Source organism: Opisthocomus hoazin, chromosome 8 (assembly GCF_030867145.1).
Source record: "Opisthocomus hoazin isolate bOpiHoa1 chromosome 8, bOpiHoa1.hap1, whole genome shotgun sequence".
In the NCBI taxonomy this organism is placed as follows: domain Eukaryota; kingdom Metazoa; phylum Chordata; class Aves; order Opisthocomiformes; family Opisthocomidae; genus Opisthocomus; species Opisthocomus hoazin.
In genome coordinates this window covers 60,912,048-60,926,926 of record NC_134421.1, presented here as the reverse complement: position 1 = coordinate 60,926,926, position 14,879 = coordinate 60,912,048, and the positions used below count along the sequence as shown (strand labels likewise).

The following is a 14,879-nucleotide window of genomic DNA, read 5'->3' as shown; positions in this document are numbered from 1 at the left end:
GAGCTCAGGTGGAAGAGAAAGGTCCATGGAATGTGGAAAGAGGGACGGGCCACTTGGGAAGCCTGCACCAGTACAGGCTTAGGGCGGACCTACTGCAGAACAGCTCTGTAGAGAGGGACCTGGGTGTCCTGGTGGACAAGCTGACCATGAGCCAGCAGTGTGCCCTGGCTGCCAAGAAGGCCAATGGGATCCTGGGGTGCATCAAGAAGAGTGTGGCCAGCAAGTCGAGGGAGGTTCTCCTTTCCTTCTACTTCGCCCTAGTGAGGCCCCATCTGGAGTACTGTGTCCAGTTCTGGGCTTCCCACTTCAAGAAAGATGAGGAGCCTCTGGAGAGTGCAGAGGAGAGCTATGAGGATGATGAGCGGACTGGAGCATCTCTCCTATGAGGAAAGGCTGAGGGAGATGGGCTTGTTCAGCCTGAAGAAGAGAAGGCTGCGAGGGGACCTTACAAATGCTTATAAATATCTCAAGGGTGGGTGTCAGGAGGATGGGGCCAGACTCTTTTCAGTGGTGCCCAGCGACAGGACAGGACAGCCAGAAACTGAAGCACAGGAAGTTCCATCTGAACATGAGGAAGAACTTCTTCCCTCTGAGGGTGACGGAGCACTGGAACAGGTTGCCCAGGGAGGTGGTGGAGTCTTCCCCTCTAGAGATATTCAAGACCCGCCTGGACAAAGTCCTGTGCAGCCTGCTGTAGGTGACCCTGCTTTGACGGGAGGGTTGGACTAGATGACCCACAGAGGTCCCTTCCAACCCCTACCATTCTGTGATTACGTGATATTCTGGGAAGAGCCTAAGAAAGAAAATATAAACCAAAAGAGATGGCAATTGAGATGTGTCTGCTGTCCATCCACAGGTCAAGATAAGCAGTGGGGAAGAGAATACAAACTATGCTGGCACAAAATTATTACAGCATAAGGTAGCTGTACTTAGAACTGTCTGTAAGTCTTAATTCTAAGCAACTGAAACAATTACGTCCAACAACAGCCTTCTAACAGTTCAAGGAGAAGGGATGAGAAAGCAGATTCATCTGCACAGTAAGCCATGGAATCCAAACAAGCTTCCCTAAACAACACAAACCTGTACTTTCTAGGAATAGGTTAAGCAGACAGGAACCTTCCCCTCCAGCCTGCTTATCCCACAAAAGAAACTCCCATTTCGTAAATCCCCAGCAACTTAAATAGTATGGAGTACAAAATCAATTATACAGCAGGAGTTTAAGCAACACTTCGAAAGCAGACACTCTCACTCAGCAAGTAGGTAGTAACACAGCCTTGATTTGTAACCTGCACTGAACATTCAACTCGGCCAGAATTATAATTATCAGGGGAAGCCCCAGATTTTATCTTAACATTTGCATACTCTTAAGAGGCACACTTGACTTCTGCTATCACTTACGAATCAAAGAGAGACTGAAGAGCATATACAAACGCTGAGCTGTATTGAAAGAGGATGAAAGACTGAATGAATCCTTTATTGCAGGCTCATGAATAGCATCACAGGCCAATGAACCTTCCAGTTTTGTCACAAGAAACCCATAAGACAGAGAACAAGCTGAAACCTTTTAGAGTCAGTTTATTTCACATCTAGAAAGCAATCAGCAGAGTCAATGGTGAAATATTTTAGACAGAAGAAACAATGGAAGTGCCCTGGGACCTCCCCTCCAGCAACAGCCACAAGCAAATCATACCTGAAGGGATCGCAAATACAATGTGAATGCAGCTGAGGAAGCTTTGAAACAGACTTAATTATTTCCCTTTCAGAAATCACAATACCGTAACAAAACCAGTGTACAGCCCGAGGCTAGTAAAGAACAGTTAAGAATCCCAGTTTAAATGTACAAATTCTCAGGTTTCCCCACTCTAAGTCCACAGAATAGATGAACAATTGATGGTAGAGTTGTCCTTAAAAAAGCATAAATAAATACTGAAATAAAGACAAAAAATAATTTAAAAATCTACATCGAAATGAGAGTCAGTCCATGGATTAACACTCTTTCTTAATTCTCAATTCAAATGTCTTCGGTTTATGAGTAAAAATCAGTATTTTCTAGTCTGGCTGGCAGAACTCAAACACAATTCTCAAACAAAATTCTGCAAATTATTCTCCTCAGTGACGGATATTTCATTTCATAGCTTTCAACGGGATGCAAAGCTAAAAATCAACCAGATTTTAAGATCTGAGTTTACCACAAAATCTACTGCAATTTAGCTATGCTGGCTCTGCAAAGTCAGTAAATTTAGCAGCATCCAATAGTCATTACAGTCAATAAACATGATTAAAATCTGCCTATAGCACTGATATCTAACAAGGAAGACCAAGTGCAATTCTCCAAATACAGCCTCGATACTAACTGCTGCTACTATATAATGCTGCTCAATGCAGCCGATAGAGTTCAACACAGGCTAGAGCTCTCTGGGACTTTCCAAAATGGCACAGACCATAGAATCATAGAATGGTTTGGGTCGGAAGGGACCTTGTAGCACATCCAGTTCCAACCCCCCTGCCATGAGCAGGGACATCTTCCACTAGACCAGGTTGCTCAAAGCCCCATCCAGCCTGGCCTTAAACACTGCCAGGGAGGGGGCAGCCACAGCTTCTCTGGACAACCTGTGCCAGTGCCTCACCACCCTCATTGTAAAGAATTTCTTCAGTGTGTCTACATCTAAGTCTACCCTCTTTCAAGTTTAAAGTCATTACCCCTTGTCCTATCATTACATGCACTTGTTAAAAGTCCCTCTCCAGCTTTCTTGTGGGCCACAAGAAAGTCCTGAAAGGCAGCAATAAGGTCTCCCCACAGCCTTCTCTTCTCCAGGCTCAACAGCCCCAACTCTCTCAGTCTGTCCTCGTAGAAGAGGTGTTCCAGCCCTCAGTTCACTTTTGTGGCCTCTTCTGGCCCTGCTCCAACAGGTCCATGTCCTTCTTATGTTGGGGGCTCCAGAGCTGGACGCAGGACTCCAGGTGAGGTCTCACCAGAGTGGAGCAGAGGGCAACAAGGCTGGTGAAGGGTCTAGAGAACAAGTCTTGTGAGGAGCGGCTGAGGGAACTGGGGTTGTTTAGTCTGGAGAAGAGGAGGCTGAGGGGAGACCTTCTTGCTCTCTACAACTACCTGAAAGGAGGTTGTAGTGAGATGAGTGTTGGTCTCTTCTCTCAAGCAACTAGCAATAGGATGAAAAGAAACTGCCTCAAGTTGCATCAGGGGATGTTTAGACTGGGTATTAGGAAAAATTTCTTTATTGAGAGAGGGGTCACGCATTGGAATAGGCTGCTCAGGGAAGCGGTGGAGTCACCATCCCTGGAGGTGTTAAAAAAAACGTGCAGATATTGCACTTCAGGACATGGTTTAGTAGGCATGGTGGTGTTGGGTTGATGGTTAGACTTGATGATCTTAGAGGTCTTTTCCAACCATGATTGTTCTATGAGGGACAGAATCCCCTTCCTGGACCTGCTGGCCATGCTTCTCTTGATGCAGCCCAGGATATGGTTGGCCGTATGGCCGTTGGGCTGCAGGCACACACTGCCGGGTCATGTTGAGCTTCTTGTCAAACAGCACCTCCAAGGCCTTCTCCTCAGGGCTGCCCCTCAATCCATTCTCCACCCAGCCTGTATTTGTGCTTGGGATTGCCCCGACCCGTGTGCAAGACCTTGCTCTTGGCCTTGCTGAACTTCATGAGGTTCGCACAGTCCCACCTCTGCAGCTTTTCCCGGTCCCTCTGGATGGCATCCCTTCCCTCTAGCGTGCCGACTGCACCACACAGCTAGGTGTCATTGGCCAACTAGCTGACGGTGCACTCAATCCCACTGTCCATGTCGCCAACAAAGATGGTAAACAGCACCGGTCCCACACCGATCCCTGAGTCTCCTCTAATGTAAGGTATCAATTCCCTCCAGCTATATGTAATTTTATTCCAAATCTCAGTTTCTCAACCAAGAAAAATGAAAATACCTCACAAAAATGCTGTTTTAAAACAAATGCCTCCAACATTAAGCAATTTACAATCCACATGTCATAGAATAAACAAACAGTAAGGTTGGCAAGGGAAAACAAGACAAAACTTGTTCTGCTGAACAAGCTAAGAAAACTTGGAGCACTTGTCTACAGCTTTTTTGAGGTTTACCAGTAACAGCTACTATTTGTAGAGCAACAGCATCTCAGAGCAGTAAAAGGTAGAGATGTTTATACTAATCTTTCGATGTCCACAGTATATTCTGCAATTAGCTTTAATCAATACTACTCCTAAGAAATTAAAAAAAAAACCAAAAACCCAAAACACACACAAACTCGGGCTGCAATAGCGAACAGGATGAAATGACTCCCCAGGGAAATAATGTAACCCAAATAGGCAGCAATCAGGACAAGAGAACATCAAGTACCGACAGCTATTACCTCCGTATGTTGCACCATTACATTTGCCACTAGAATAGCTTCAATTTTCACAATGACGGAAAAATGAATGGATTCGTATAATATTTCATCTGTTTGTTGGTGGGTTTTTGTGGGTGATTTTTTTATTATTGGATCAAAACAGACACAAAAAATTCCTGTCATGACTGCTTTACTTTGGAAAGGGAGAAAATACCAAATCTTGTAAGTCGGTATCCCAATTTTTCCAATGGGAGAAAAAGTCAATCATGCTGCCATGAATCACTTCTGAACTGACAGAAAAGAAAACCTAATAGCCATATAAGACACCAACAAAAAAACGCAGTGAAACAAGTCTCTCTGGAAAAATACCAGTTCCTCTAACACAGATTTCATAGAATCACAGAATGGTTTGGGTTGGAAGGGACCTTAAAGATCATCTGGTTCCAACCCCCTGCCATGAGCAGGGACATCTTCCACTAGACCAGGCTGCTCACAGCTCCATCCAGTCTGGCCTTGAACACTTCCAGGGAGGGGGCAAAATTTAAATTAATGCTCTCTGTTTTATCAGCACATCATCTATACCAAAACCCTTAACCTTAAAATCATGCAAAACCCTAAGCAATGCTCTCAACTTGGCCAGAACACTGCAGCATGACTGATACCTCTGTCTCTACTCACTATGTTGTACTGAGATAGCCAACAGCTATTTCTCCTTAGCCCAGTGCTTACTACTGCTGCAATAGCTTCCTTGAGACATTCAACACCCAAAGAAGTCAGTGGTCCTCAAAACACTATCTTACTGTTCATTTGACAAATTTTAGGGACAAGCTCCAAACCACAAATTATATATTCAGGTGTCTCCACACAAATCTGTATTTTCCACTGTTTTTTTTAATTGCTACGTTAGGGACAATTACAATTAAAACACAGTAATTGTTATAAAAAAACTTTTCATACATACATATAAGCATCACTGTAGCATAGTAACTCTTAGAGTTTTCTTACATCATTGCTCATTGTACTACATGTTCTTCCTGCACGTGCACACACACACTTTCTATTCCTTTACATACCTCTAAATACACTAAAATTAAAAGCCAAAAGTTTGAAGTAATCTGTATTCCAGGATAAAGATGAACGAACCCTGTATCTTTTCACAAAGTTTCTCCCCTATCAAAATGCATTTTTGCTCTACTTGCTTTTGACGGAGAAATACACTGCTCAGGATATAACTGGTCACACACTAAATACTCCCACAGCAGAGTTAAAAAAAAAAAAATTCCAAGCATGGTAGGAATCAGCTATGTAAGGTCCAGTAAGAGTTAGACTCACTCCTTAACTTTAAAGCTCTACTGCCTGAAGAAAAAAGCCTCTATTATCATAGAGTTATTTATTACTCTACTAAATAAGCCAATGTCATGAGTAAACTTTTTTTAAATACAGAGTGTTACAGGAATAATTATCCCTGTTCGGAGGAAATACAATACCCAAAGAAATAAGAGATTTCCGGGTCTCCCATTCAAGTTCACAATATGAGTGTCACCACAAAGTCCATATACTTTGGTTTTCACATCACAGAAACAGTACACCCATGAATGAAATGCAGCAACAGCAGAGTATTAAAAGAAGTGCTATATATACAGACACGAAGAATTCCATTCTGAAGAAGTGTTCCACCTCATCTTCCTAACTGGCATCTGAAGAATGCTTTCACTTCACAGTGAATCCACACGATTAACTGATTTAATTCAGAGTGCTACGCATACTTCCCCCTCAAACCCAAAAGCTCCTGCTTTTTCTGGATGTTGGGTTAAGTACATGAATAAAAGAAATGGAATACATACTGTATTTATAAGGTAAACAGCCAGTAACAACTAAAGGCTACAGTAAAAGTTTTCTGTTTCCTAACTAGGCAGATACCTTCTCATAACGACTGCAGTTTTTTTCCAAGTAGTAAATAAAGGAGCACAAATTCACAGACCACACCATTGAGACTTCAGAAATTTAACCAGGTCTTCGCCTCTACTGCAAGCTTTCCACAGAGATGAAGGTAAATTGAGTGCACAGAGAATGAGCCAAGTGGGAAATGCTCTGTAGTGGATTACGTGCAATGTGGTTGCTGTCACATTGTGAAATTTGCACCTTGAAGCCAACACAGGAGCTCGAGCAAGTCCGTCTCAGCACAGAAAGAGGCAAGCTTTACAGCCTTGTCAGATGCCAAAAGCTGCAGCTTTCCAGATGGCAACCCACATCAGTAGTCAGTCATAGATTATGTTCAAAGTATTCTGCCTCTCCCTCTTCCCTTTGATTTAAGGGCTGTCACTGCACATCAGGGAAAATATTTACAAACTACTGCTAACGGACACCATCAATACGGTTAACACCAACAATACTGTAACTGAAGGGAAGGGGGAGGAGGGGAGTGCAAGAACCCACTGACACTCTCCTCCCTTTATACAAATACCTATAAAAATAAAACCTCAAGAAGCCATGTTTATCTGGTTATGCAGATACCTAAAGTACGTTTAGCACCACTGTGTTAACGGTTTTCACACCTGCATTTTTGTTAAATCATGCAAGGTATACTGGAGAGCAGGCTTCCAGACTTAACAAACATGAGAAAACCCAAACAGTACTTCTGTGAACCCCCCCCCAGAAAATACAGAATCATAGAATCATAGAATATCGCAAGTTGGAAGGGACCCATAAGGACCATCGAGTCCAACTCCCTGCCCCTCGCAGGACTGCCTAAAACTAAACTATATGGCTGAGCGCATCGAGACGCTCCTTGAACTCTGACAGATTTGGTGCTGTGGCAGCTTCCCTGGGGAGCCTGTTGAGTCACCAGCCAGAATTTCCAAGAAGAAGAAAGCTGGGAAGCTTGGTACCAGCTTTAGCAGAACATCTAATATCTCCTGGGAGAAATAATATCATGATAGCTTTCTCATTCCAATAACCAGGAATATTAGGCTGACATCCCTTTTAGTAAGTAAAGTTTAAAATCCAAGATACAGTTAAAGAAATCCCCTTACCAGGCAAGAACATTTCCCCAAGCCCTCCAGTGAATGGGAAGGAAGACAGACTCATTTCATAATCAAAACACTTCCAAGAGAATTAAATCGGATCTTTACAATTCCTCTAATCTTTGCACTTCTAAAGGAGATGCACTTCTACATGCAGATCTGAATGAGCCAAGTTTAAGCTCAAGCACTGGGGAGTTGCATCAGAAATCAGTAGTGGAGAACGTGACAGCTGCAAACAAGGCCACTGCAAGAGGTTTCAGATCTGACATTTCAGCCTACTGATCTTGTTTCAACTAAGAAAAATCAGTTATCATTCTACAACCAGAATAAGCTTCTGCTGTGCAAATTGCACACGGAGCTAGATTCTGGGGTACAGGAGGGCCTTTGCTGGCTCTCCAGCTTGGAAAATGAAAGATTTTGTTCTGGCTAGCAAAGCTTCATGGTTATTTCATAGAGATGAAAAAGGAGAAAAGATACACTGCTCCAAATTCATCTCAACAGTGGATGCTTACGTTAATGTCACTATCAGCTCTCAAAATTAAACTGCACATAAATCACAAACATCCAGAGAAATCTGAGAAGTCACTCTTCCTCTTGTGTATCACACTTAAAACCCCAGATGCTTTTTAGATGTTGCTGATTACACTGGGGTATCTAAATATATTAAATACATTAAAGAATTCAGAAGAGAGTGATTATGAGGCCTCACAAGCATGAAAACAACTGTTGAATTTATGGAGTTTGGCAGGGGGCAGAGGGAAGCGAGTCAAGCCACACAGTACACAAAAAAAAACCAAAGGAAACAGAAGTCAACAGAAGAAGGAAATGTTCAGCAGAAGGGGAAAAAAAAAAAAAAAAAAAACCACTTGACTAGAAAGATGCATGGTCCCAGCTCTAAAGAAGTAGAACAGAAGAAGATCCAAAACTTTCTCCAGCCTACTTTGGTTAAGTCAGGCCATGAAATGAGCATCCCACCAGATGCAAACCAAACTTAACAAGCATGAAAGTGCAATGTCTTGAAAGCTTAAAACCCAGAAGCGTCATGCAACCCAAAGCAACAAAGTTATCAGAAGAATCACTGGTAAATGCCCACCTGAAATCAAATCTAATCTATCCTTCAAAGACAGCAGGAGAGGGGGGGGGGGGGGGGGGGGGGGGGGGGGGGGGGGAAGTGGAAATACCAGAAGTAAAAACAAGACCTACAATACCACGTTCAGCTTGCTTGCTCATATGGGGAATCCCCATCAGCAAGTTAAAAATACCAGCCTCATTTTGTAATTGCACACCAAGGTAATCTTATGAGCAAATGGATCACTGAAGAAAAAACATGGAAGGAAAGGGAAACTGTACACAGACACGGCAATAAAAACAGAAAAGCTGGTTCATGCATCTGGATCACACCTTACCACAAGTCTATGGACCAAAACAAAAAACTCTAGGCAGAAGTCATCTGATGAAGCGGGGAGTGGCTGAGCTGAGCTTTGCACTGTTGTTAAAACTATGAACTGCTGGAGCAGAGTATCAGTCCAGTGACTAACCAAATCAGCATAGTCGTAAACTGGAACCACAATCATTTCTATCAGATTCACACCATGTTTTAAAACAAAAATACTTACACAACTTGTAATTCCACTGTCAGAACATACTTGACAAGTGAAATTTAACCTTATTTCAAACCGCCTAAACCTCATATCTGCAAGTTAAATCACGCACATGTCAAAACGGTCTTCCAGGTTCTCTGCATGCCAGATCATGGTCTCAGAAGGCTTCACTCAACTCCATTCACTTAAGTCAAACACAAGCTGTAAGGCCTGGTTATGACTCTGCAAGTTAAAGATCCTTCCAATGAATAAGAAGACCAGTGAAATCTATAAATGAAGACATGTTCATGGAAGAAAACACAAAAATTTTTAAAGAGCTTTAAACACACCATCCATCTTGGCTATTATAAACCTTAACATCTCCCTATCACTTAGAAAGAAAGATGCCTCAAAACTAGACTCTCTTACCTAGCAATCACTATTGCACGCAAAGGACAAACATCCGCTTCTACAATCAGCTTTTCTAAACGGCAGGTAAAAGTATCTCACAATTTCCTCCTCAGTGTCAACAACCCTTATCATCATCACAGAAATTTAACTAGAATTGGGAAAACGCTATTGGTACTACTCAGAGTCCTATTATTCCAGTTTTCCAAGCCCAGATCTCACGTTCATTCACTCTGCATCACTGCACACCCCTATTCCCTCTAGTCTATACCACAGTCCCAGCAATTCCATGAGACACATTTTGCCATTCTTTGCCCTGATACCCCAGCTTCATTCCTCATTTTCTCCAGTACTAAGGTCTGTACAGGCCCTCCCTCTCTCCAACCAGGGCGCAGATTTTTATCTGAGCATCACAATGGCTGTATGCAGCACAGGATGCACACAGCTCACGGATTAGAAATGCAACTCTGCTCCACTCGTAGGCACTGGCACCTGTATCACTACAAAATTCAGTTGGGAATTCCACGTGCAATGCACCGCCACTTTGGCTGCAAAGAGGAGGATGGAGTTTTTCCATCTTCAGAGCCTCAAAACAACCAAGGAAATCTAACTCGTGCCACCTGCTTATCTTTTGATAATTTTGCCTCTTTTAGAGACTTCCGCACCTCTAGTCTACTATCTGCACAATTTTCTTTCTGGCAGGTGCAACACTGATACACGTCTCAGTTCTGAATGCCATGAGAGAAAAAATAATCACCACTGCTAATTCTATGTTGCTGCTCATTTTCCACAGCACCAAAAGCAAGCAGGTTGTCCAACTACAAACTCCAGGAAAAGGAGACGGCACTTGCCTGCACTAGGTTGCTTTTTAGAAAGTATTACCAGCTGCATATATGACAGCTTTTATTACCTTATTACACTTAAAGGGGCACATTTTATTACTGCTTTCCACCTATATATTCTGTGCATGCAAGCCCCTCAGTTTTTATTATACCAAATCCTCTGAATCTCCCCTGATTTCATATCTGTAGGCTGCCTGAATTAGTCACTTTCCTTCCATCCCACCCTCTCCCTAACCTTCCTTGCCCTTCCTACAGCACCTAAGCACATCTTTTGCCCCCAAACAAGACTTGAATCACCTCCTTCTTACACAGCTTTTGCACGCCATTTCCTCCCTCTTTCATGTCGGTATCTCAATCCACTCATTCCACATTCACTCATTCACTGCTGCAGTCAGAATCCCTATGGTATCTCATTCTAGACTAAGCCATACTGCCAGCAATGGCAATGCACAAGTTCTGGCTATTCCACCCTCCCACCCTAACATATAATTCTTAGTTTTCCCCTGTAAGGATTCTGCATCCTTCCCCCCCAATCACTCTTTTCTCCCTGCATCATAACTGCATTTCTCCTTTCCTCTCTGAAAAGTAAATTATTCACAGGATTAACAGCACAAACCTGTTTTTTAATCTACAGTCAAATACAGAACCACTTTAAAAAGGCTAGCTGCTCTCAGCAGAAGACAGTGCATCCCTCACTTTCTTTGTGCCTTTTCTGCAAAAATACACGGTTTTCATGAAGATAATGTTTTAGATTTACACAGGAAAATATGCGACAAATTTTAGCTATAGAAACCACTCCCTCTAAACCAAAATCTGGAGACCCAGATGCCATACAGGCATCACTTGCCTTGGAAAATGTTATTTGTTGCCTGCATTTAGGTTTTCAAGAACTAAATAAAAGGTAAAAAAAATCTGTTCTGAGTAAACAGCAACTAAGAAGTCAAGTACTTGTGCCTGTCCGTACAGAAGTTCTGAGAAAATACCCTTTCCAGATACAAGGTGCAGAATCTCTTTAAAGATGAATCTCTGCTTCCAGGAGGGTTCAATTAACGATTATGCAGTTGACATCATCAGTGTCATCATTTCTTTTACCCATGTGCAAAAAAACAAATTCATCCTGTTATCATAATATTGTACTCAGAGATTTATTAATATGATTGTGTAACACTGGTAGGACACTATGACAATCTGAATGAAAAAGGTTATTATTTCCATAGCTCTGCTAGAAAGACATTGGGTGAGTTTCTTAGCAGCTATCCTTGAAGACAAGCAGGCTTCACCAACGTCAAACGTGTACCGAGTATCATTTCTGAAGACTTTTCCTAAGCCGTCTTTTGGAAAGGAACAAGAAAAAATACTAAAAGTAAATACTTGAAAGCACTGAAATGACATACTTAAAAGCCCACTTGTACACCAGCAATCAAGATGTCAAGAACAAAATAATACGTGTAACATGCTGACCAAGAAGAACAAGTAATTAAGAAAAAAATGCAAAGGTAAGTGAATCAGAGACTAAGATACTAGTGGAAATTAGTGGAAAATGCAGTAAGGCAGCCAGACAACAGAATCAATAAACAAAAAAGCATATTGATATTAATAATTGCTCTCTACAAGCTTGGCTGATCCTGTAAGTACAGGCATAGGCCACAACCAAAGTCACATAAGCCTACTTAACAGCTGTAATTTATCTTTCCTTTGAAAGAAAGAAAACTTGCTTTAACTAGATAACTAAGTGAATGTTTCAAGTTCTTCATATTTCAATATAAATGCAAAAGCATCAACATCTGGTTTAAGGTCACTGGAGACTGGGAAAACATACACTGGAAATAAAAGCATATATTCTTGTACTGTCTTCATACATTCATGTATTGTATTATACTTCCTAAGCATCTACTGCTGCTCACAGTCAGCAAGAATCTAAGCAAGAATCTAGCCTAGTATCTTGTCTTACCTGGTATGGCCATTTTTGTCCTGCCCCGTTAATAAACTAACCCAGCACTCCTCCCCTGCTCCTGAAGGCCTCGAGCATTTCTCGCAAGATTTCAGCCCGCTGGTCTTCAGGAAACAAAGCAAACCTGAAGCAGCAACTAAACGAGTTTCCAAAAGTTTAAGTATCTAAACCTTAACTGCACGCTCTCTCATACTCGGTGACAGCTTGTAAAAATGAATGGCCTAATAAACGAGACCATTCAGGATCTAATTTTAAAAACAGGGGTTTTTTTTGTAACATGGGGTCTCCTCCGTTTCTCCCCCAAAATTCAGATTTCTTCGCAGATCTCCAGCAAACCACCAGGCACCCTTACTTCCCTAATAGGTAAGAAAACCCGAGGCCTCTGGCAGCTTCGAGCTGACGCCATCGCTGACTCCACACCCCCTTTTTTGACAGGATCGACGGCAGACTAAGCCGCGCTGCCTCCCTCCTCCACCAGCTCGCACAACGCCCGCGGCCTCCGGCCAGGGCCGGGCACGGCGGGCCGGGCGGCCAGGTGCGGCCCCCGGGAGCGGCGGGGCGGGGGCCGGCAGCCATGCTAACGGCTGGGCCCCAGCGCCACGGCCATTTCCTGCTCCCTCACGGCTCGCTGCGGCAGCTCCGGGCACCTTCGCGGCCAGCACCGCACCCGCCCTGCCCAGCCCGGGCCTGCCGCCCTCCTCCAGATCTCCGCCAGCCTTCGCCTCCCTCCCTCCTCCCCTCAGCCTCCCGCCGCCCCCGCGCCGCCCCTCACCTTTCGGCAACAGCAGCTTCACCTCCCCGTTCTCCTCCCGGCCCGCCGCACTCAGGCCCCCGCCGCCATCTCCCACCGCCGCCACCGCGGGCAGGGCCCCGTGCTTCCGCCTCTCCTTGTCCCGCTTCTCCTTCGGCCTCTTCGGCTTGGCGCTGCCGGCCGCCCCGCCGCTGCCGCAGCCTCCCGCCTCGACGGCCAGGGCCAGGCGGTGCCGGTGGTGGCGGTGCTGGTGGCAGGACGAGGAGGGGGAGGCGGACGACGGCAGCAGAACGGCGGGCGACAGCAGCTTCCGGGGCAGCGGAGAAGGGAAAGCGAAGCCGCCCGCGCCGCCGGAGGGGCCGGACGGGAGTGCGGGGAAGCCCCACGCCGCGGGGTTGCTGTAGCTCGGCACCACCGCTGGCAGCGGCAGCGACTGCTTGCCGCTCCCGCCGCCGCCGCCGCCCCCTTCACCGTTGACGCGCTTGGTGCCCTTCAGGCTCCTCTCATCGGCTCCCTTCATTTTCTTGGCGGCCGGCTGGGACCCACGGGAAACCTTCGCGTCTGGGGCCGGCCTGGCGCCGAACGGCTCCTGCTCGGTCGACGCAGCGCCACGAACAGCGCTTGGCAGCTCCGCCATTTTGCGCTCCTGCTTCTATTTACTCTCGGTTCGCCTCAACCGACAGAACCGGGAGGGGGGGTGCCCCCGTCTCGCCCAATGGGCGGAGGAGGTGCCAGAGAGACAGCGGCATCTACCAATCGCAGGGCGGGGAGGGGGCGGGTTCTGAGTGGATTGGGGACGGCGGGCTCGGCCGAGTGCGCAGTCGGAGAGTGGGGGTGGAGGTGTCGCTGTGGGGGCGGGCGGAGCTGCTGTGCCGGGACCAGAGCGGGGCGCGGAGGTGAGGAGGTCCCGGGCCGGGTAGCACTGCTGCTGCCTCAGGGCGAATAGCAGCGCGGCCTGTGCGGCGGAGCTTCGTGTCACGGACAGGACTCCCCCCGGCCGTGCCTCTGGCATCCACAGCTGCCGCAGCCGCTCCTCGGCGCGGGCCGCCCTCCTCCCGGGGCCTGGTGTCAGCGGGCAGCGGCCGCAGAAACAGAGCGGGAGGTGAGCCCTTGTTCCCGCAGCGCTTGGCTGCCGGTGGCCTGCTGCGGTCAGCCGTGCCCGCCGGTCTCCTTGCCGCGGAGGAAGAAACAGGGGAGCGACCCCGTTAAACGGCTGCTGGCGGCCGCTGGCGAATCAGACTGCTCTGCGAGGTTCTGTGCGTGAGGTGTTGGCAGACAAACGGGGTTTTTGAGATCAGATTTTTTTGGTTTCCCAGCTGATCAGCCTCAGAATCCGCTCGCTCCCAGCGCTCTGGCCATCTCCTCCTTTGTTTTCATTTTTCGCACATTGCATAAGCCGGGCTGGATTCGGTTCGGCGTTCACCTCAACGGCTGCGAAGAATACATTTTCCATATCCAGCCACTTCTGCTTGAAGGGTCTTTCCTCAGATGCTTCAAGTTTCGCTGCCTGTGAGAGTGTATCCTCAGCCTGTGTTTCTGGGGAAAAAAGGCGTCCGTGCCAAAGCACAGAAGGAGCGTTTCGCAGCGCGTGTTCGCGCAGTAGTCAGCTGACGTCCAATCCCAGACTGGAGTCCCGGTACAAACCTACCGGCACGTATGTAGGCTGATGTCACTAGAATATGCCTATGAGTACGAAGGTCATCTTCAGCTCCCTCAGAAATTTATTACTTGTACCAGGAGGTGAGAAAAGCCTATGCATTTTAATACCTCTAGAATGAGAAATTTTAGGCACCTCATAGCACTGTCTCAACCTCGCAGGCTTTGCCACTCGGTTCGTCTTACTTCTGTGCTGGTCCAGCATAGCTATGACTGGTTACCAAATCAACAGTATGTGAAGTTCATTCAATAAACTTACACTTCAGATAAGCCACAACTATATTTTCATGCTCTCACTTTCG

At 45.8% G+C, this 14,879-nt stretch overlaps 1 protein-coding gene across 3 annotated transcripts in view; it reads right to left on the bottom strand.

The window, feature by feature from the left end:
- Positions 1-13,581, bottom strand: part of RSBN1L (round spermatid basic protein 1 like) — a 56,823-nt gene extending 43,242 nt beyond the window's left edge. For all 3 annotated transcript variants that reach the window (XM_075428143.1, XM_075428145.1, XM_075428144.1), the window contains exon 1: positions 12,943-13,581. In XM_075428143.1, coding sequence (XP_075284258.1) covers positions 12,943-13,558 — 616 coding nt within the window. In that variant the 5' untranslated portion in view covers positions 13,559-13,581. The remainder of the gene's footprint in view (positions 1-12,942) is intronic.
- Positions 13,582-14,879: the final 1,298 nt, after the last annotated feature.